The 20,903-nt window shown below is 42.6% G+C and overlaps 1 protein-coding gene across 1 annotated transcript; it reads right to left on the minus strand.

Annotated features, from left to right (window-relative positions):
• Positions 1-12,673: 12,673 nt before the first annotated feature.
• On the minus strand, positions 12,674-13,618 carry LOC113014493 (uncharacterized). The gene is made up of 3 exons (XM_026156068.1): positions 13,424-13,618; positions 13,056-13,338; positions 12,674-12,964 (listed from the first exon to the last, which is right to left on the minus strand). The coding sequence occupies exons 1-3, from the start codon at positions 13,513-13,515 to the stop codon at positions 12,674-12,676; spliced, it is 666 nt and encodes a 221-aa protein (XP_026011853.1). The 5' UTR covers positions 13,516-13,618.
• Between the last annotated feature and the right edge of the window lie 7,285 nt (positions 13,619-20,903).

Consider the following 20,903-nt stretch of genomic DNA (forward strand, 5'->3'; position numbering starts at 1 on the left):
ACCTCCCTCTCCCCAGCCACCTCCTCCAGCTTATCCGGGGGAACACCAAGGCGTTCCCAGGCCAGCCAAGAGATATAATCTCTCCAGCGTGTCCTGGGTCTCCCCCGGGGCCTCCTCCCGGTGGTACATGCCTGGAACACCTCACCCAGGAGGCGCCCAGAAGGCATCCTTGTCAGATGCCCAAACCACCTCAGTTGGCTCCTTTCGGTGTGGAGCAGCAGCTGCTCTACTCTGAGCCCCTCCCGCATGACTGAACTTCTCACCTTATCTCTAAAGGAGAGGCCAGCCACCCTTCGGAGGAAGCTCATTTCCGCCGCTTGTATCCGCGATCTCGTTCTTTCGGTCACTACCCACAGCTCGTGGCCGTAGGTGAGGGTAGGGACGTAGATCGACCGGTAAATTGAGAGCTTCGCTTTTACACTCAGCTCAGTCTTCACCACGACGGACCGGTGCAGCGTCCGCATTACTGCAGCTGCAGCCCCAATCCGTCTGTCGATCTCCGGCTCCCTTCTCCCATCACTCGCGAACAAGAGCCCAAGATACTTGAACTCCTCCACTTGAGGCAGGAACTCATCCCCGACCCGGAGTGGGCACTCCACCCTTTTCCGGCTGAGAACCATGGCCTCAGATTTGGAGGTGCTGATCCTCATTCCCGCTGCTTCACACTCGGCTGCGAACCGTTCCAGTGTGAGCTGGAGGCCCTCACCCGATGAAGCCAACAGAACCACATCATCCGCAAAAATCAGAGATGAGATTCTGAGGCCACCGAAGTGAAAGCCCTCCGCCACTTGGCTGCACCTAGAAATCGTGTCCATAAAAATTAGCAATAGAATCGGTGACAAAGGGCAGCCCTGGCGGAGCCCATCACCCACTGGGAGTCCAACTTATTGCCGGCAATGCGAACCAAGCTCTTGCAACGGTTGTATAGGGATCGAATGGCCCGTAGCAATGGGCCAGCCACCCCATACTCCCGCAACACCTCCCACAGGACACCCCGAGGGACACGGTCGAATGCCTTCTCCAAGTCCACAAAACACATGTAGACTGGTTGGGCAAACTCCCATTCACCCTCAAGTAGAGCAGGGCGATATGACCAAAAATATTTATCACGATATACATTTGAAAATTTGCAATAACGATATAACTGATGATATAATTGACACTTGAAAAAATACTTTACAACTTTATTAGTGCAAAAAAACACAACCCATCAATGTATTTTCACTTAAACAAGCAGCTGTTTTATGTCCATTAAAGTTATATAAAAATGTAATAGTGCAAATGCAAATTCCTTGCTAACAGTTTAACCAAAAGGTATTTCCAGTGGAAATTGGCCGACATATCCTCAGCATAACCATGTATAATACCCACAAAACTTAAAAAGAGCTTATACACACAATACGGTAATATTATGTTGAAGCACAGTACGTATCACTCCGCGAGGCTCCTGCCTACGATAGCCGTAATGCTCCGACAATCCATCAAGCGGTGCGGGTTCGTAGCTTAGCAAAGTCGTACTAAAACATTTGACAGAGCACCGTGTACGACATAAAATCGTTTCGAGGTCAGTAAACACAACCAGAATTCATACATAAGGCACATGGGATTACAAGGGGCACTGTCGATTTTCAGAAAAATCAAAGGACTGATTTTAAGTGTGCCGTATTTTCCAAAAAACACGGTAATAACGATGGCCTGCTAGCATGCTCTACCAAAAATAGTGCTTTGTTGTGTATCTGACGGACGAAGGCTAAACCAGTTCCACACCACTGAAGTTGCAGCATTTTTACAAACCAATTCTGGTTCATCCGTTTCATTTAACAATCCGCTTTCGCCCTTCTCATTCTCCGTTTTCCGCGATGTGCGTATGAAAACAAAGGCACTGTGCGTTTTATCCATATTCTATCGCGATATTTCATTTTCTTATCGTTGCCCAACATTATACCAGTATTACTGTGAACGGTATGATATGGCCCAGCCCTACCCTCAAGTATCCTTGAGAGGATAAAGAGCTGGTCCAGTGTTCTGCGACCAGGACGAAAACTGCATTGTTCCTCCTGTATCTGAGGTTCGACTAGCAGATGAACTCTCCTTTCCAGCAACCTGGCATAGACTTTCCCAGGGAGGCTGAGGAGTGTAATCCCCCTGTAGTTGGAACACACCCTCCGGTCCCCCTTCTTAATGATGGGGATCACCAGTCCAGGGGTACTGCCCCTGATCTCCATGCAACATTGTAGAGGCATGTCAACCAGGACAGCCTTAAAATGTCCAGAGCCTTCAGGAACTCGGGGCGGACCTCATCAACACCAGGGGCTCTGCCACCAAGGAGTTGTTTAACTGCCTCAGTGACCTCGCCTCCAGAAATTGGCGGGTCATTCCCCTCATCCCCAGACTCTGCTTCCTCCTCGGAAGACATGTCAGTGGGATTAAGGAGATCCTCGAAGTATTCCTTCCACCGCCTGACAATTTTCTCAGTCGAAGTCAGCAGCGCTCCGCCAGTACTATACACAGTGCAGGTAGAGCACCGCTTTCCCCTCCTGAGACGCCTGACGGTTTGCCAGAATCTCTTCGAGGCAGTCCGAAAGTCTTTTTCCATGGCCTCTCCGAACTCCTCCCACACCTGAGTTTTTGCTTCAGCCACTGCCCGAGCCGCATTCCGCTTGGCCTGTCGGCTGCCTCCGGAGTCCGACAGGCTAACCAAGCCCGATAGGACTCCTTCTTCAGCCTGGTGGCTCCCTTCACCTCTGGTGTCCACCTCAGTGCCGAGCGGCACTGAGGAGAGTGAACACAAGGAAAGCGGCGGGGCCAGACGGCATCACCGGCCGTCTGCTGTGCTGACCAGCTAGCAGGTGTGTTCACTTACATCTTCAACGAGTCCCTGGCGAAGTCTGTGGTCCCCACATGCTTCAAAAGATCCACCATCATCCCTGTGCCCAAGAACAGCAAACCCTCATCCCTGAACGATTACCGGCCAGTTGCACTGACCTCGGTAGTAATGAAGGTGTTTGAGAGGCTGCTGAAGAACATCATCTCCTCCTCCATCCCAGACACCACAGATCCGCTGCAGTTTGCCTACAGATCCAACAGATCCACAGAGGATGCCATCGCCCACGTCCTACACACCACTCTCAGCCACGTGGACAAGAAACAGGGTAACTATGTGCGAATGCTGTTTGTTGATTACAGTTCAGCGTTTAACACAATAGTGCCCTGCAGACTGTTCACAAAGCTGAGGGATCTGGGACTTAACAGCTGTCTGTGTGCATGGGTGTTGGACTTCCTCACTGGCAGAACTCAGGTGGTGAGGGTGGGCAGGTGCTTCTCCAACAGCATCACCATCAACATAGGAGCACCTCAGGGATGTGTCCTCTCGCCACTGCTCTACTCCCTCTACACTTCAGACTGTGTGGCCACCCATGGCTCCAACACCATTGTGAAGTTTGCTGACGACACAGTGGTGTTGGGTGCCATCTCCAACAACGATGAGGCGGCCTACATGGATGAAGTGAAGAATCTGGCATAGTGGTGCCAGGACAACAACCTCCAGCTGAACGTCAGCAAGACCAAGGAGCTGGTGGTGGACTTCAGAAGGGGTCAGCACAGAGACTACAAGCCTATTATCATCAATGGAGCTCCAGTGGAGAGGGTGCAGTCCTTCAAGTATCTTGGTGTCCACATCTCCTCAGACCTGACATGGGCTGCCCACATTCAGGTCCAGACCAAAAAGGCTAGGCAGCGCCTGTATCACCTACGACAACTGAGGAAGTTCAGGGTCTCTCCAAAGATCCTCAGGATTTTCTATACAGGCGCTGTGGAGAGCATCCTCACACAGAACATGACATCGTGGTTTGGGAACAGCTGTGTGAAGGACCAAAAAGCTCTCCAGAGAGTGATCCGTACAGCAGAACGCTGCTGCAGGATTGCTCTCCCCCCGCTTCAGGACACCTACACCAGGAGATGCCGGACTAGAGCAGCGCAGATACTGAAGGACCCGTCCCATCCTGGCAACAAACTGTTCCAACTTCTGCAATCTGGTAGAAGGTTCCGCATCTTCCGGGCAAGGACAGAGAGACTCAAGAGGAGCTTCTATCCCCAAGCCATCCGTGCCCTAAACACACACACCCTCCCTCTCACATCATCTATAATTGACTGAGACAGGACTCTTCCAGACACTCTAAACCAAGGCACAATGTACATTTCAAATTCCTTTAATTTTAAATATGTTTATATTGTCTATCCTGTAAAATAGTCAGATGTCTATTCATATTAATGTACAGAATTCACCTGCTTGCTGCTACTACTGCACATTCACCCAGTGTATATACTATATATATATATATATATATATATATATATATATATATATATATATATATATATATATATATGTATATAATGTTCTTCCTCTACACCCCCCCCCAATTTATGCACATGCCGAGGAGCGTGTCAGGCTACATTTCACTGTGTGTTATACTTGTATAACTATGCATGTGACAAATAAAGAACCTTGAACCTTGATTTGGCTCAGGGATTACCACCACGGCAGGCACCAACCACCTTGCGGCCGCAGCTCAATGCAGCAGCTTCGGCAATGCAGACGCTGAACATGGTCCATTCAGACTCAATGTCCCCAGTCTCCCTCGGAATGCTGTTGAAGCTCTGCCGGAGGTGTGTGTTGAAGATCTGGTACCTCTCAACCTCACGCACTAACTCAGGCTCCTTCCCCACCAGTCAGGTGACATTCCATGTCCCAATTGCCAATCTTGGCAGCCGGGGATCAGTCCGCCAAGGCCTCCACTCCTGCACCCGTCCCCTATGGCACCTCCTGCGGGTGGTGGGCCTGCGGGAGGATGGGCCCATGTCCCCTTTTCGGGCTGTGCCCGGCCACCAGGTGCTTGCCCTCGGGCACCCTCCCTGGGCCTGGCCCCAGGGCAGGGCCCTAGTAACCCTATCCCAGGCAAGGGAAACTGTTCCCTCTGTTTTTCTCATAACGGTCTTCTGAATCGCTCTTTGTCTGGTTCCTCACCCAGGACCAATTTGCCATGCGAGACCCTACCAGGGGGCAAAAGCCCCCAGACAACATAGCCCCTGGGATCCCTGGGACACACAAACCCCTCCACCACGATTTACGGAGAGGCAATGTAGACCCCATACAACCAAATTAGACTAACACATATAGTATTAAAAACACCATCTACTACTGTGTCTGAATGTGTGGTATTGGCACTGTCAGTTTAGGCCTAAAGAGATATGTGTTTAAAATAATACCACCTAATTTAAATGTAATCATTACATCCTTGTTAAAAGTTAACTTCCAATATATAAAGTTTCTAATAAGCAAAATGACCAGATTTAACATATGGCAGGGTTTATATGTAACATGTTTCTTATGATTCAACTGTGGAATTTAACTTAATTCTATAGAAGGACGAGCTATATTACTTTATTCTCAATTATAAAGCCAACCTAGACTTTAACCATTTAACAGGCCACTAATCTGGATTATAGCTTTCACAACAAAAAAGTTTTGTTGTGAAAGCTATTGTTTTTAACAAAACAAATACTATTGTTATTATCATCATTTAAAATGTAATTAAACAGAAAAGTTGGTTAAATATAAAAACAGTTTGCTTATGTTGTTAAAGAAAGGCTAGATTTGACATTAATAGATGCTACAGATGTTCAAAAGCTGCCACAAAGTGTTAAAAAAAAAAGACATCTCTGAAAACGTCGGTGCATTTTTGCAAATATGTGATGTCTTGACAAATCGAGCAGATATTTGAACTTTACATAGCTACATTCTCGCCTGAAAATATCTTAAAAGTTTATTTTGTGACCCAGAAAAAGTAATATTTAAAGGTTTTTTAACTGCGCTCCTCCGCCATTGCCGCGTTTGAGTTTTGGACGAAATGCATTCTGGGATATTTAGCTGTACCAAGTCCCTCGAAGTCCACACAAGTCACCACCGATACATGCTTGATAAAACGGGAGGAGCAAAAACACATCCCGTAATTTTTGGCGTTCTTAGCTTCATGTGTATTTTGAATTGGAGCAGCACTTGGTCTCCGACGTATCACAAGACCACAAGTACACACAAGTACAGATACACAGGCTCCGACAACTGCGGCGAGAAATGCGATCCTCCTTTTCCCCAGATTACCCTTTCTGGGTCACAAAATAAACTTTTAAGATATTTTTAGGCGAGACTGTAGCTGTGTAATGCTTAAATATCTACTTAATTTACCAAAATATCACATATTTGCGAAACTGCTTCGACGTTTCCGGAGAGCTCCACCAGCGTGATAGCTGACCGGAAGGTCAAGGCTTGCTGGAGACGGCGAGCACAGCTAACTCCTGGGGTATTGTTTTCAACCCCCCTGCGGTCTACTCAGGTCAAACATGATATATATAGTTAGTTAGTTATGGCTATGGATTGAAAATACCCCCCACACCCCACCCCTAATGGCTGCACCTCCCGAAGAATTTTGTCTGGGCTCTTATCTCACTTTATTTTCAAACATTCAACAGAAAATTTCAGACATATTTTCATGTAAGGTTTTTAAGGCTGTGGTGTTAATTTTTAAGTAACATGAGCCCAGCGGCAGCAGCAACGCTAGGCTAACACTAACTAGCTAGCAAGATTATAAACCTGGTGCTAAACTAAGAGAAGCCACAAAATCAGTTTGAATAAGAGTAAACATGTACTCACCAAGTCAGTGTATCAGGTAAAGATCCACAGCAATGACAATAATAACCTCTTGAGCTGAAGCTTCTCCAGGTTTGCTCAACATATTCTAGAAAAAAATGCTGGCACCATGAACATGAGGACTGATCCGTGCGAGGGAGGAGGACGGTAGTGATGGGGCATTTTCAAAACACATCTTTCATCCTTCCGCACTGAGAAGCAACATTTCCAGCTTAGTTTTTCTCAGTTAAGACAACTCAAATAAATTGAGTTGATTAGAGTTTTTGCATAAAAAGTACTGGTAACGTACTTAAATTGAGTTCTAATATCCATCCATCCATTCGCTACCGCTTATCCTTTTCAGGGTCGCGGAGGGCGCTGGAGCCTATCCCAGCTGTCATGGGGCGAGAGGCGGGGTACACCCTGGACAGGTCGCCAGTCTGTCGCAGGGCTAACACATAGGGACAGACAACCATTCACACTCAGATTCACTCGCACATTCACACCTAGTGGCAATTTGAATTATCCAATTAACCTATCCCCACAAGTTATTTGTTCTAATAACAAATTGATAAAAATTGAGTTCAGCCTACCTAATATTTATAATTAAACACAATATTAGACTTTTTACAGTGATACTCCGCGGCTGCTGAGTGAGCCCTCATCTGGGACTCTCCTCAGCTCTTTCTGGGACAGTGGCGCGGCTGCCCCTCTGTTGGTCTTTCTTGGTCTCTTGTGTTCTGGGGGCCTCTGGATGTCTGGAGTTTTGATCTCCTCCATACCTGTTTCATGCCCTGGAGGACGGGGCTGTGGCTCCCCCACACCCTCTAGCAGATCATTACATGAAGGAACCTTTTAAAAACAAGCGCGTTCATGCTCACAGGTGTACACACGGGTGCTCACACACAAACTACACCCTTTTTGGCTCCTACCTCAAAGCACACTGTGCGCTGTCGATCTTATGTGCTGCATAATAATGTTTAATATTTAGTATTTACTGTTATATTCCCATATATCATTGTGATGTTGTTTATTATGTTGTTCTTTTTTTTCTTCTGCTTGTTTTCTCTTTTTTTTTCTCAACAGGTGATCCAGGTGATTGATATATGTATTTTTTGTCTGCTTATTTTGTTGGTTTTTGTTTTTTGCCCTTTATCCCCGCTGTTTTTCTTTCCCTCTTTCTTTCTCCCCTTTCTTTTCCCCAGTCATGTGTTTCCCGTATTCAGCAAGTGAAAATAAAATAAACAATAAAAGGTGAATCAAATAGACCATTATGGCAATGCTGGGATGGTCAATTTGGTAAAGTAAATCCGTTGGGCATCTTTCTTCGCCTTTAGACAATAATTCTGATGGCAAAAGAGCCAAACGGGACAGGCAAAAAAAAAAAAACGATTTTACAGTGATGTAGCAGCTGGCTGGATGAACTTATTCTCCTCGCTTGCTAATGATTTTTACAATAAAAATAGTGAATACGAGAGACATGTCAGTATTTGCTTTTCTTTCAAGCTAGCATTAGCTTCTGTTGCTTACTGTTGATGCTGAGAGCAGAAGAGACGCTCGACAGCGAGCATACAGTATGACTCACATCCTAGATTTTCACAAAAGAATTGACTTAGACATTAGTTTACCTGCAACAGAGAGTGCCAGTTCAGGGTCTCTTTCTTAAGTTACACTATGATTAATTCCCATAATGGCAATAAAAATGTATTAAAAAATTGTCCAAGCAGCCCACAGGCTGGCAAAAAGGATTAGACAGGCTGTAAAATAACTGTTTCGAGATATGCTTGAGCAGATTTTTGTGGGGATTTTCTTTTTGTTGAATCCAATAATCTGCCCTCTAAGTGCAGAAGGATGAGTATGAATAGAAAATTTCCATATGGCATCTATGCTCTCCATCGGGAAGTTGGGGAATTTACATAAATTTACACAAACTTGCACAAGCCATATTCAGTAACCACAACGTTTTGTTTATGTTTCTGTTCATTATTTCTTTTTCTTTCTTTTTTTTTTGCATTGTAAGAAATCACTGATATATCGTGAACATTACCACATTGGAGAGAGATCAAAAAAATGTAATAAGCGTGAGAAGGAGGATGTGACGGATTTAAAAGTTGGATACAGACGAAAAGAAATGAAAGCTAAGGATGAGGATAATAGATAAGAACTGTGAGCTTCTGAGTAAGCAGCTAAAAAAAAAAGAAAGATCACAATAAGAAGGGAAAGGGAGAGATAGGGTGTGGAAATTAATCAGAAAGAGTAAAAAGATCTCACCAAGATAACGACATGAAGAGCAGTGACCATGGTCAGAAGAAAGCTGAAATGGGCATGAGTGTAAATGATGAAGAAAAGATTTAGAGAGAAGTGATTATCAAGTTTGACAACCAGGGAAGGCAGGAGAAGATAGAATAAAGAGCCAGCAGAGCAGAAACGGAAGGAAAGTTAAATTGAGATGGTTTCAGTTGTGGAGGGGAAATTGGGTTCATTCAGATTAGAAACGACATGAGGGCTGAGTGAAGCGGCTGCGGGGGCAGAAAAAGGTCCAATAGTCAAATAGATATATGGAATATATAAATATATTAACATATTACATTTACATGCATTAAAAGAAATTTCACATGGCACAGCTCTAAGTTCTGACACATTAATGGGTTTTGGATTTTAACATGACTGAAAAGACACTCCAAATTATCAAAAGCATACAGCAAGATAAAGATCAGCTGGCGAACCAATTTAGCCAGGTTTCTATGCAATAATTATAGAAGTTAATGTTGTTAACGCTACTGCTTCTATTTATTTCAAGCAGATACACAAGCATGTATAAATTAAGAAAACAATTACCTGTTCTATCTTTCTTATTTTAGCTGACTGCATGGCAGCCCGCTCCTCCGTGACTCCGCAGCTCTCATCCAAAGCCAGAGAAAAACATTCAAAGTCTGCAGTTCTCAGCGATGTCCTCAACCCGCCTCGTCACAGTACGTCGGGAGAGTGAGACGTTCTCAAACGCGTCCTTTTTCTCTGGGCATATCAGTGCAACTGAGTCCAATAAGCACTCCTTAATAAACTCTCCATCAGAAAAGGCCTTATTTTTCCTGGCGATTTTGTGAGATATTACATAACTTGTCTGAACAGCTGCTTCTCTGGTGGTGTGAAGTTTGGTGAAAAGTCCTTGTTGGGTTTGCAGTTTTGCTAGCAATGCATCAGACAATAAAAGCAGTACCGTTGTATTGCACACACTACATATATTTACATAATCTATCTAGTGGTAATTTATTATTGACCTCACGCGGACCTGAAAAGGATACACAAAGGGCCAGATGTGGCCCCCGGGCCGCAATATGCCCAGGTCTGCCATATGGCATAGCAGGTCTCACTAACACCATGGAAACATTCCCTTTCACTCTTGCCTACACTCTTTTGACCCTGGGTATTTAAACTTGTCCATCTTCATAACCTCTGAACATTTTAATAGTTTTATATTCTGAAGCCAACAACACATGCATAATAAAAAATTATGATTACTTCTTACTTTTTCAGGATGGACTCAGGCATCTAACATTTCTATGTGTGAGTTTGTGGGTGTGTCAAAGTAATATAAACCAACAGTGCCTCGCTGATTGTGTGAATTCTTCACCTCGTTCAGGTCTCTCAATTCCATTTTCCACAATCGTGCCTTGAATACATATTCAGCAATGTGAGAGATTCTCAGGCTCTTTGTAGAAAGCAAACAGCTTCTACATTGCTTTGCCCGCTGGATAGATTAAAGCCTGGGACCGCAGGCATCAAGATAAGGTGAAAAAGGGAGCTGATGAACCTGCTCGTGTGGTGGCTCTTAATTAAGGAATCATTAGTAGTCCAGTGGTGGCACGTTTGTCATTCTGCTAAGAATTGTTTGGAAAGATTTCTAATGAGGTTCCTGCTTTGGGGATTTGGTTTTGTTTTCTTGGTTGATGGATTCATTATTTATTCAAAATGGCAACCCAAAATGAGGTCAGTAGTTCTTTATGGTGTGGATAATGTGTATAGTTGTCTATCTAAACCTTCAAACTATAGTTACATGTATTACATTCAGGTTTATTTGGGGGTGTTGAATAAAATATTTGGTTTTATCATTGGGAAATTGCAGAATTTCATTTTGTTTTTTAAGAGCTCAAATGTATCTGTTTAATTCACTCATCAGGTGTTTAATGTACAGACGTGGGTCAGTTCTTCATAATCTATTTATCAATTAGTTAAACAAAAGTTCCATTCGTGGCATTTAAATTTGGAAGCTTGTTTTCTTTGTACACTGAGACAAAGAAAACATTTGTGAGCTCATCAGCAGAAAAAGACTTCAGCGAAAAATAAACAAAAGGCACAAGTGATGGATGATTGCAGGATCCTTGTCATGGTAAAGAAAAGACAACATATTTTGAACAATACCCAGGAGGAAGGCATACAATTATCCAATCCTGTCATATAAACAAGACCTCAGGTGAAATTCTGAGGGTTTAGCACAAGTTGCAAAAGAACATTCATTAGCCGGAAAAACAGAAACGCCAGATAGGCAGATATAAGTGACATCACCTTATGCCAGGATAACTGGAAGAAAAAAGCCATGAAGACATAAAATACATTGGAAACAATGTTGTACGCTGGTGCCTTACTGATGATTCAGATGATCCTTAAATGTATTGAATCATATTCTCCTTTAGCTTTAAGCCAAATAAAGTAGAAATGACAGTGTTTACCAGTTAAAATGGACACTGAGTGAAAACAATCCAGGAAATTTTGAGAGAAAATAAGTGACAAGAATATTTTGCAGTGGTGTGTGATGGCAAATGAAAACCCGCTGACCACAACCCAATACAGCTGCACTGCACTGGTGAAGGCAAACCTTTAGACAGTGGGAATATTTTCTAGTGGTGCATGATCATAAAGTCCTTTAAGAGCTAAAGAAAGTTCCTAACTTCAGCTTGATGGAGCTACATTTCACCAATAAAGACAGAACTTGAAACTAATTTTTGGGTTCTAGACTAAGGAACCCGTCAGCTGAGGGGTGGTGGGTTTAGAGCAGGGGTGGGCAGTCTCAGTCCACGAGGGCCGGTATCCTGCAGGTTTTAGATCTCACCTTGGGTCAACACACCGGAATCACATGATTAGTTCGTTACCAGGCCTCTGAAGAACTTCAGGACATGTTGAGGAGCTAATTTAGCCATTTACAGTTTTTTCTGATTGCTTAAGCACATTTTTTGTAACTATTGGCTAATTTTGCAAAACTCTACATACAAATAAAAAAAACCTGTCACCCAATTATCAAAACATTTTAGTTCCCTTGCAAAAGTGAACACAGCTAGATTAACTCTTCACACCTTTATAAAAATGGTGTTTTCGTATCAAACAGTACACACAAGCCATCATCTACTAAGCACACAATGCGCCAACTGCACACTGATGGTATGAATACAAAACACATCTGGCTTTTGCTTTCTCTGTGTACAGATGTCAATTTGAGGTCACACCTTTGTCATAGTGTCATGTAAACATACAAGGAACCAAACGTCAAGTATTGGTGTTTATTCACACTCATCAAAACCAAGACAAAGTCAGAACACAAAATAGGAATTCCACAAATAAAAGGAAAAAAAAAGACAATCAGCCTACATCATGTCGTCTTTCTGGGTCCGGCCACAAAATTTCGTCCACATCGCATGCGATATCCTCCAGTCCAAGGCACCGGGGAAAATATCTCCTTGAATGCCGTATCCAGGCCTGACATGATGCCTGGTCAATATCTCCACATGCCTCCTCCATTGCCTGTAAAAGGGCTACCTGTTGATGAGGATGACGGTCGTACACTTTCCAGCACCAGGCAGAGAAGAACTCCTCGATGGGATTCAAGAATGGAGAGTATGGAGGGAGGTTGAGTGCCATGAAGGATGGATGGTCTGTAAACCAGTTGCGGACCAAAGCAACCCTATGGAAACTAACATTGTCCCATATGATGACATATCAGGTCTGCTCTGGTCTCTGAACAGTGAGCATGTCATGCAAGGTGTCCAGGAATGCAATAATGTGTGCAGTGTTGTATGGGCCTATGGTTGCATGATGGTGAACAACACCATTTTGGCTTATAGCTGCACACATGGTTATGTTACCACCACGTTGTCCTGGGACATTGATGATGGCACGGTGTCCAATAATGTTCCTGCCACGTCTCCTGGTTTTACTGAGGTTAAAACCGGCCTCATCTACAAAAAGTAGCTCATGTCCCATCGCATCTGCTTCTAGTTCCATCACTCTCTGGACAAGACAAAACAAATGCAACACATCAGGCCCATGCACAACACTACAGTATGCACTTCCAAATTCAGAACCAATGACACTAGCTTACCTGCACATAGTCATATCGCAGTTGCTTTACACGTTCTGTGTTTCTGTCGAAAGGAACTCTGTAAATTTGCTTCATTCTTATTCTGTGGCGCGCAAGTACACGACTTAGTGTAGAAATGCTTGCACTGTGTATATTTTGAAAGATGGTGTCATCATCCATTATGCGCTGCTGTATTTCACGCAGTCTTATTGCATTATTGGCAATCACCATGTTCACTATATGGGTCTCTTGCTCTGGAGTGAACATTCTGCCTCTGCCCCCAACATCTGGACGTCTAGCAATTCTGTAAAGTAACAATTTCTGTATTTTTGCATGTATGGTACTGTTGTGTTTCCCATTAGAGTATGGCAGTGCTACAAAGTACTTACCGATTCTCATTTCGAAATGTCCTAATGATGCTTGCCACAGTGTAGCGGCTCAGTTTAGGCTGAACACGTTGGCCAGCTTCCCTCAGGGTCATCCCACGGTTGATGACATGGTCCACTATTGTAGCTCTGGTGTCATCAGTTATTCTGTTTCTTACTCTTCTTACCCTTCCTCTTTCCCCTCCCCGTCCTCTTCTTGCTCCTCCACGTCCTTTTCCTCGAACTTCTTCACCTCCACGTCCTCTTCCTCCAACTTCTTCACCTCCACGTCCTTTTCCTCCAACTTCTTCACCTCCACGTCCTCTCCCTCGGCCTCCTCTGATTCTCACTCTTCTCACTCTTACTGCTCCCTCCATTGTACTCCGCACACACAGCTTACCTGTATTATAGTGCTTAGGCTGATTGCAAAGTGGACTAATTATCTAAAACAGTTTTCACATGTGAAAGTGTGCCAGACAGTTGGCAAATTAGTGTTAATGATAGACATGCATGTGTATACTTTTGCTAGGAGTGTGTTGGAAATTTGGTAATTGGGTGTTGTGCAGTGAATTGTGCCTACAGTTTTGCAAAGTGTGTGTTACAAAATTGCAAACTGAGTGCAAAGCAGTTTTTGTGCTTTTAGTTTTGCAAACTCAGTGAGTGGTTTTGCTATAAGTCTGAATAGTTTTAGAAATTGTGCTACAGGAATCACAGTTAGGGTTTAAGCATTCAGAAAAAACTGTAAATCAGCTGTGTTGGTTCGAGGACACATCTAAAACCTGCAGGGACACCGGCCCTCGTGGACTGAGATTGCCCATCCCTGGTTTAGAGTCTATCCCAACTGTCAGAGGCTAAGAGCCAGGGTACACACACTGGACAGGTTTGCAAACTGTTGCAGGGCTAACACAGAGTAACAGAAAACCATTCACAACTACAACCAATTTTGAATCACTTACTTAACCAAATGCATGCCAGAGTACCCAGAGAGGACCCATGCAAAATCAAAGACAGTTAAAAATGGGATGTCCTTGCTGTGAACAAACGGTGTTGACCACAGTACAACCGAGCTAACAGCCTACAAATTAATTCTCCATAAATTGATCAAATAAACTCTCAAATTAAAGCTGAAGCTCTCCAATTTATGCCCACGTTACAACAGCTAGGGTAGCACAGTGGTGCTATGGTTAGCACTCTTACCTGAGTTCGACTCGACTGCCTTGTTCTCTGGTACTTCGGCTTACGGAATACCTTTGATAGCTGGCATAGGCTCCAAAGGGCGAGCCAACCCTGATAAGTGGAAGAGAATGGATAGATAACAATGACTAACTGTACTATAGACCTGTTTGTAAAACAGAAATCAATAACTTACTCACATGTAGCCAAGTCTGACACCACTTGCATTTTTATTTATATATACACAATGACCTTCAGCAAACATAATTTCCCATGAGCCTTGGTGGTAAATGTCACAACTTGATATCATTATCCAAGACCTCTCTGGCTTTCTGTGGTGCTTAAAGGCCCCAAACAGTTATTGATACTAAAGATATAAAGATATAAATCTTTGAAAACTATTATGAAATTCCCTTTTTGTTTAAAAAGGAGAAAAGCAAATAGTCGCTGACATTTTAACAAAGCAGAGGAGGAAATTGCGCATTTTCAGCAGCAATCCTTATTTGGGTCAGCAGCATTTCTCCATCTATCTCCAGGGTGTGCAAGAGTAAATGAGATGTTGCAGAACGACCTTCATTATGAAACATACAGTAATTGAGAAAATAAAGACGTTTTGCCTCTCAGCGTTAACTGGGTTCATCAACTCATGTCAAGTGTGGCTTGAACTACATTAGAGCATATGAAAATTTTCCTCAACAGACACATTGCCTCTTTTGCAGCATCCTTCTGGCTAACACAATCTTTAACCCGCCTTCCAATCAGATTCATTTCATCAGGGATTAATTTCTACAGTTTCTCACCGGCACAGTTTTGTTTTTTTTACTGCAGATTAGTGTTCATTTATATTCTGTACTGAGCTTTTTTTCATTTTTAATTCATAATTTTTACACCTTAATGTTCACTCAAGTCTGGATGTGATAGTTGGTGACTAAGTTAGGTATAATTGTAGTAAATGATGGAGGATTTGATGGACATAAGCAAAAAATCAAGGCTAAAGCCCAACAAAAGTAAACTGAAGGAAACGGTTTCCAGGGCCTAATCCGTGGATCGACTTCCTTCGAGGCGTGGACGTCTATCAGCAGAGAATGTACCTTCACCTATCAGCAGAGAATGTCCCTTAGTCTGTAACACAGTCAAATATATTCTCAAGTAATATTCAAGCATGCCATTCAGCGTGTTAGTACGAGCTCGGGAGCAGCTTGGGAGAACAAGAAAACAGAGACTGCTTCAGATTGTCTTCCCAAAGTGACTCAACTTTATTCACAAGTACAACAGTTTATATAGAGGGTAAAATTCATGAGACAGCAGATTTATCAGTTTAAACCAGTACAGACCAAGATAAGGCAGCGTCTTCCTGCCCTTGGGTGAAGAAGCATCCTTTGTGTAGTGTATCAGTTCAGCTACAATTGTGATTATCTCAGCGACATATTTTCAAGGCACAAAACAAAGAGTTCTTACATTAGTGAAATCTGAAACAAACCATTTGGCCTTCAACAGGCATCTCCTAAGAGCTTTAGAAACTAATGTAGCTGAGGGAGTGATCTCTGTGGTATTTCAACCTTGTACCAGCCTGTGATTCTCACACATCAATTCTTGGGTCAAAGAGAAAAATAACTAAAACAAAGGGGCCTTATTGAATGACAGAGTTTTCCTGCATAATGTCACTATAAAACAATATCCAGTAAATGCTACCATGGTACTAAAATACCTAACATAAACCATTAAAGAAAACATGAGGCACTAAAATGGTTTTGCTTGTATAAAAAGTTCCTGCTTCAAAACACAAGCCCACTGAATGTCAATGATATCCTCTTTTGACTTAAACAAAAAAGGATTGGATCTAAATAAAACAGCAACAAACAATTTCCAGAAGGTCAGTGCCTATATTAAATCCAGCTGAATGCATTCTCCTCTCTGTTTGGAAACAATACGTGCTTATTGTTCTGCTTTTCATAAAGTGCTGTAGCACTAAACAGTGCGTCAAGTGAAACCTTGTATTGCCTTGACATTATTATTAACAATAACAATAGTGGATTGGATGTGATCTTCTGCTACACTTGGTGACAAACATACCACTCAGACCTGCAGGCAGTACATTTACTGATATAATGGGAAGTTTGAATGTTAACAGAAAACCTATTCCCCATCAAAATAGATGTGGAAATAGATTTAGTAAGCTCCGTAGAGCCGAATGCTTGAGCTAAAGAAGAAGAAAATAAAATAAAAGGGGAGATAAAAAGAAGAAACCAGAGAACAAATTAGGATTTATCTTTCTTGAGTATTAGGGTTACTTGAGGATGAAGGAGAGGAGGTACCATACACATCTGCTAAAGAAACCTTTCCACACAGTCAGACACACTGAAGTCTTCCCCCCCGACTCCCCTTCATGTCTATGTAACAATCAAAGTGCTTCAGTACCTGCAGAGAGGCATCAGAAATGTATTTCCTTTGTGTCTCTTTGAGGAAGAATCGTGTTGCTTAAGATCAAGAGCCAGCTGTTAATACTTGCTTTTTTAGAAGATGTTCTGATGTGGACAATTCCAGATCTATCTGTGCACAGCATCTGGTCTGCACTTTCAACCAGCATCTAGATTATGTTTGTTAATTTAGTATAATGTGAAAGACTATTTAAAAGAACCAAACTATCGGTAGTAATATAGTCCAATATTGGGTAACCAGTGTTTCACCCCAAACAATGTCTTCCTCTTTCAGCTGGTCCCTTTAGGGGTCGCCACAGTCGATGATCTTCCTCCATCACACCCTGTCCTTAGTATCCTTCTCTGTCACACCAAATCTCTTCATTACATCAGCAAATCTTCTTTGTAGTCTTCCTCTTTTCCTCCTGCCTGGCACAGAGTCAGCTTCTAAAGGGTTTACTCTGCGTCATCCCAGCCCTGAATATGGGCAGAAATCTGTGCCATCAGAAACTGAATTTGAATAAGTTCAATTTGAATTTGAATTGCTCAGATTGAATCTGAATTGTAACTTGAATAAATGCTTTTGAAAACTGAATTTGAATTAGTCTAATTTGAAATTGAATTTATGGTTTGAAAATGATCATCACTAAATTGAAATTGAAATTTATATTTTGAAAATGAATTGATTTGCTTTGAAACTGCATTTTATCCTTTAAAAATTCAGCTCTCGAATAATTTCAGTTTCACTTCTCACCATTCAGTTTCAGTTCTACAATTCAGTTTTTTGGAACTTACATCCGGTTCCGGTTCAAGAGCAGATTAATAGAACTAGGTTTTACTAGCGGACCGAAAGTGTTACCGACGGGAATCTACAGCGTCTTGAGCTGAATTAAGACTTCAGAAGTCATTCGTCATGTCGAATGACCAGCGGATGAACTCTCAGGTTGGTAATAAATGTATTACATGTATAAGAACAAGCGTCGTGTTAACAAATGATAGCCGTACAGTAACTGTTATGCTTATTGTAGCTGTTAGCTAAAAACGCTAATTTAGCGTAGTTTGCCCTGAATTCGGCTTTGACAACAAATATGATCGACTGTTTCTAGTAGAATTCCAAAGTTGTCATCTTGTACCCTCTCAGAGTACCCCCTCTGTATGCTTGCATACAGTAGGGAAACATGCAAAACGGTGCCCAAACCTTTGTATTTTAGCTTTATTTATGTCTTACACAGCATCCAACTCTTTCGCTAACTTAATAACTTTAGCTAAAGTGAATAGTTAGTCTAATTCATTAGTGCAGCATTACTGGATCACCTCTGTTTGAAGTGATATAATATGATATACAACTATCACTGAAACAGCAAACTTTGTAAATAAGCAAACAACACTTCTCATTCTCTAAACGTTTGGCCACAGCTGTAGATTACACTATCAGCGCTTGTTCACTCTTGACAATAATAACATTTCTAAATTTACTTTGTGCATTTACAGGTAAACAATATCTAATATTTTATCTAAATGACTGCTTTGTCTTTGAAAAGGGTGAAGAGCCTGAGACAGTCCAGTTCTACTCTAAGTACATCCTTACAGTGGCTCACAGGACAAGGCTACATTCCTGTCCTGCCAGAAGAGAAGAGAAACTTCAGAGTCTTCATGCATCTGCCTCTGGATCAAGGACTTCCTGACAAATAGACCACAGTCTGTCAGACTCGGCCCCCACCTGTCCAGCACCATCACACTCAGCACCGGGTCTCCACAAGGATGTGTTTTGAGTCCCCTGCTGTTTACGCTCTACACATCCGACTGCTCCCCTACCCATCTCTCAAACACCATCATAAAGTTCGCGGATGACACCACAGTGGTTGGACTCATCTCAAGGGGGGATGAGTCGGACTACAGAGATGAGGTCAACAGACTGACTGAGTGGTGTTCAGTTAACAACCTCCAACTGAACACCACGAAAACTAAAGAACTTATCTTGGACTTCAGGAAGGGCAGAGCAGACCCGGCCCCACTTTACATTCACGGGAACTGTGTGGAGAGGGTACACTCCATGAGGTTTCTGGGCGTGCACATCTCTGATGACCTCTCCTGGACTGCAAATACCACGGCGGTGGTTAAAAAGGCCCAGCAGCGTCTCCACTTTCTGAGAGTGCTCATGAGGAACAACGTGGAGGAGAGGCTGCTGGTGACATTTTACAGAGCCACCATAGAGAGCATCCTAACGTACGGCATAACAACATGGTATTCAGGGTGCTCAGCTGCGGACAGGAAAGTACTGCAGAGGGTCATCAACACAGCCCAGAAGATCACTGGCTGCTCTCTGCCCAGCCTGGAGGTCACTGCAAACTCTCGGTACCTCAGCAGAGCTGGCAATATCATCAAGGACCACTCTCACCCCAGCAACCAACTGTTTGAACTATTACCGTCAGGCCGACGGTACAGGTCACATAAAACCAGGACAAACAGATTCAGGGATAGCTTCTTTCCCAGAGCTATCACCGTAGTAAATAAGCACAAAAACAATTGAACCTATTCCATACCGTCACTGTCATTATATTATGCTGCTATTCATACTGTCACTATATTAATACTGCTATCCTGTATATCAGAATCAGAATCAGAATCAGAATACTTTATTGATCCCTGGGGGAAATTATTTTTTGTTACAGTGCTCCATTTTAAACCAATATATATATTGTACATACTATTGTTTGAGTACTTACGATTGTTTTTTTTGTTTTTTTCTCGTACTTTTTATATTTTACATTTATATTTATTATTGAAACTTGCACCAAGAGAGCGGCACTCCAATTTTGTTGTACTCTGTACAATGACAATAAAGGCTATTCTATTCAGTTCAACCACACCTGTCATATTCCATATGACAGGGGTCTCAAACTCCAGTCCTCAAGGGTCAAAGTGTCATGCAACTTTTCCATGCCCTCAAGGACTGGAGTTTGAGACCCCTGCCGTATGGTGTTCATGCTGTTTTCTACCCCACAGTTACAGCATGTCTGACTGCCTGTTCAGCATATGCAAAAATATATGATGAGTTTAAGCATGTGATGACTAAGGCCTTCCATTATGGTGTTTGTCATCACATGTCACAGACATCTGGATGATCATTTGGAATAAACAAAAAACTAAAAACTTGTTACTTCATCTGTTGTCTTTATTATTATTATTATTGTTCTTATTTTACACTTTTCATTGTTAGGTATTAGGTTTATTTGTAGTAGTCCTTTCCAACGTCTTTCCCTCTTCCATGTTACTGTGTCAGCTTGTCAGCATCTATTTGGGTTTGAAAGTGGAACAGAAAGTAAAGAAATCCAAAGTGCCATTAAAACCAGGAGAGGTTCTTATATTTCAGAAGAAGGGATTAATTCAAAAGAAATGACCTCAATGCCATATTTTATTTAGGAACCCTAGAGAACACTTTGCAAAATAACACATTCTTATAATTTCACCCTCAGATGAGCCAAGCTACGACTGTCAGGGAAGGTGATGTAGGTACAGAGCATATGAGAGTGGTTAAGTTAATGTCTCTTGTCTAGATGAAGGCACAAGAGGGATCAATGGCAAGGCGTAGAGATTCAGTATCTTCAGTCTTCAGTGGACACTCCATTTCTGGCACAAAACACCTGTAAAAGATGGTCGATTTAGGAGGTGACCCGACAACTTCAGCCTGTCAAACATAGTAATGGAGCAGTATGCTTTAAAAAAAAAATCTAATTAAGCATGCACTGAGTACCCTAAGAATTATTATAGTAGTTAAACACAGTGATAGTTGTATATCACATTATATCACTTCAAACAGAGGTGATCCAGTAATGCTGCACTAATGAATTAGACTAACTATTCACTTTAGCGAAAGAGTTGGGATGCTGTGTAAGGCATAAATAAAGCTAAAA

The sequence above is a fragment of the Astatotilapia calliptera genome, chromosome 3, assembly GCF_900246225.1.
Source record: "Astatotilapia calliptera chromosome 3, fAstCal1.2, whole genome shotgun sequence".
In the NCBI taxonomy this organism is placed as follows: domain Eukaryota; kingdom Metazoa; phylum Chordata; class Actinopteri; order Cichliformes; family Cichlidae; genus Astatotilapia; species Astatotilapia calliptera.

Excerpts from the sequence above, each read along its gene's own strand:
- LOC113014493 (XM_026156068.1), bottom strand. The coding sequence starts at position 13,515 with ATGACCCTGAGGGAAGCTGGCCAACGTGTTCAGCCTAAACTGAGCCGC. Across the intron at positions 13,339-13,423 it reads ACATTTCGAAATGAGAATCG|AATTGCTAGACGTCCAGATG; the intron begins GTAAGTACTTTG and ends GTTACTTTACAG. Across the intron at positions 12,965-13,055 it reads TGCGATATGACTATGTGCAG|AGAGTGATGGAACTAGAAGC; the intron begins GTAAGCTAGTGT and ends TGTCTTGTCCAG.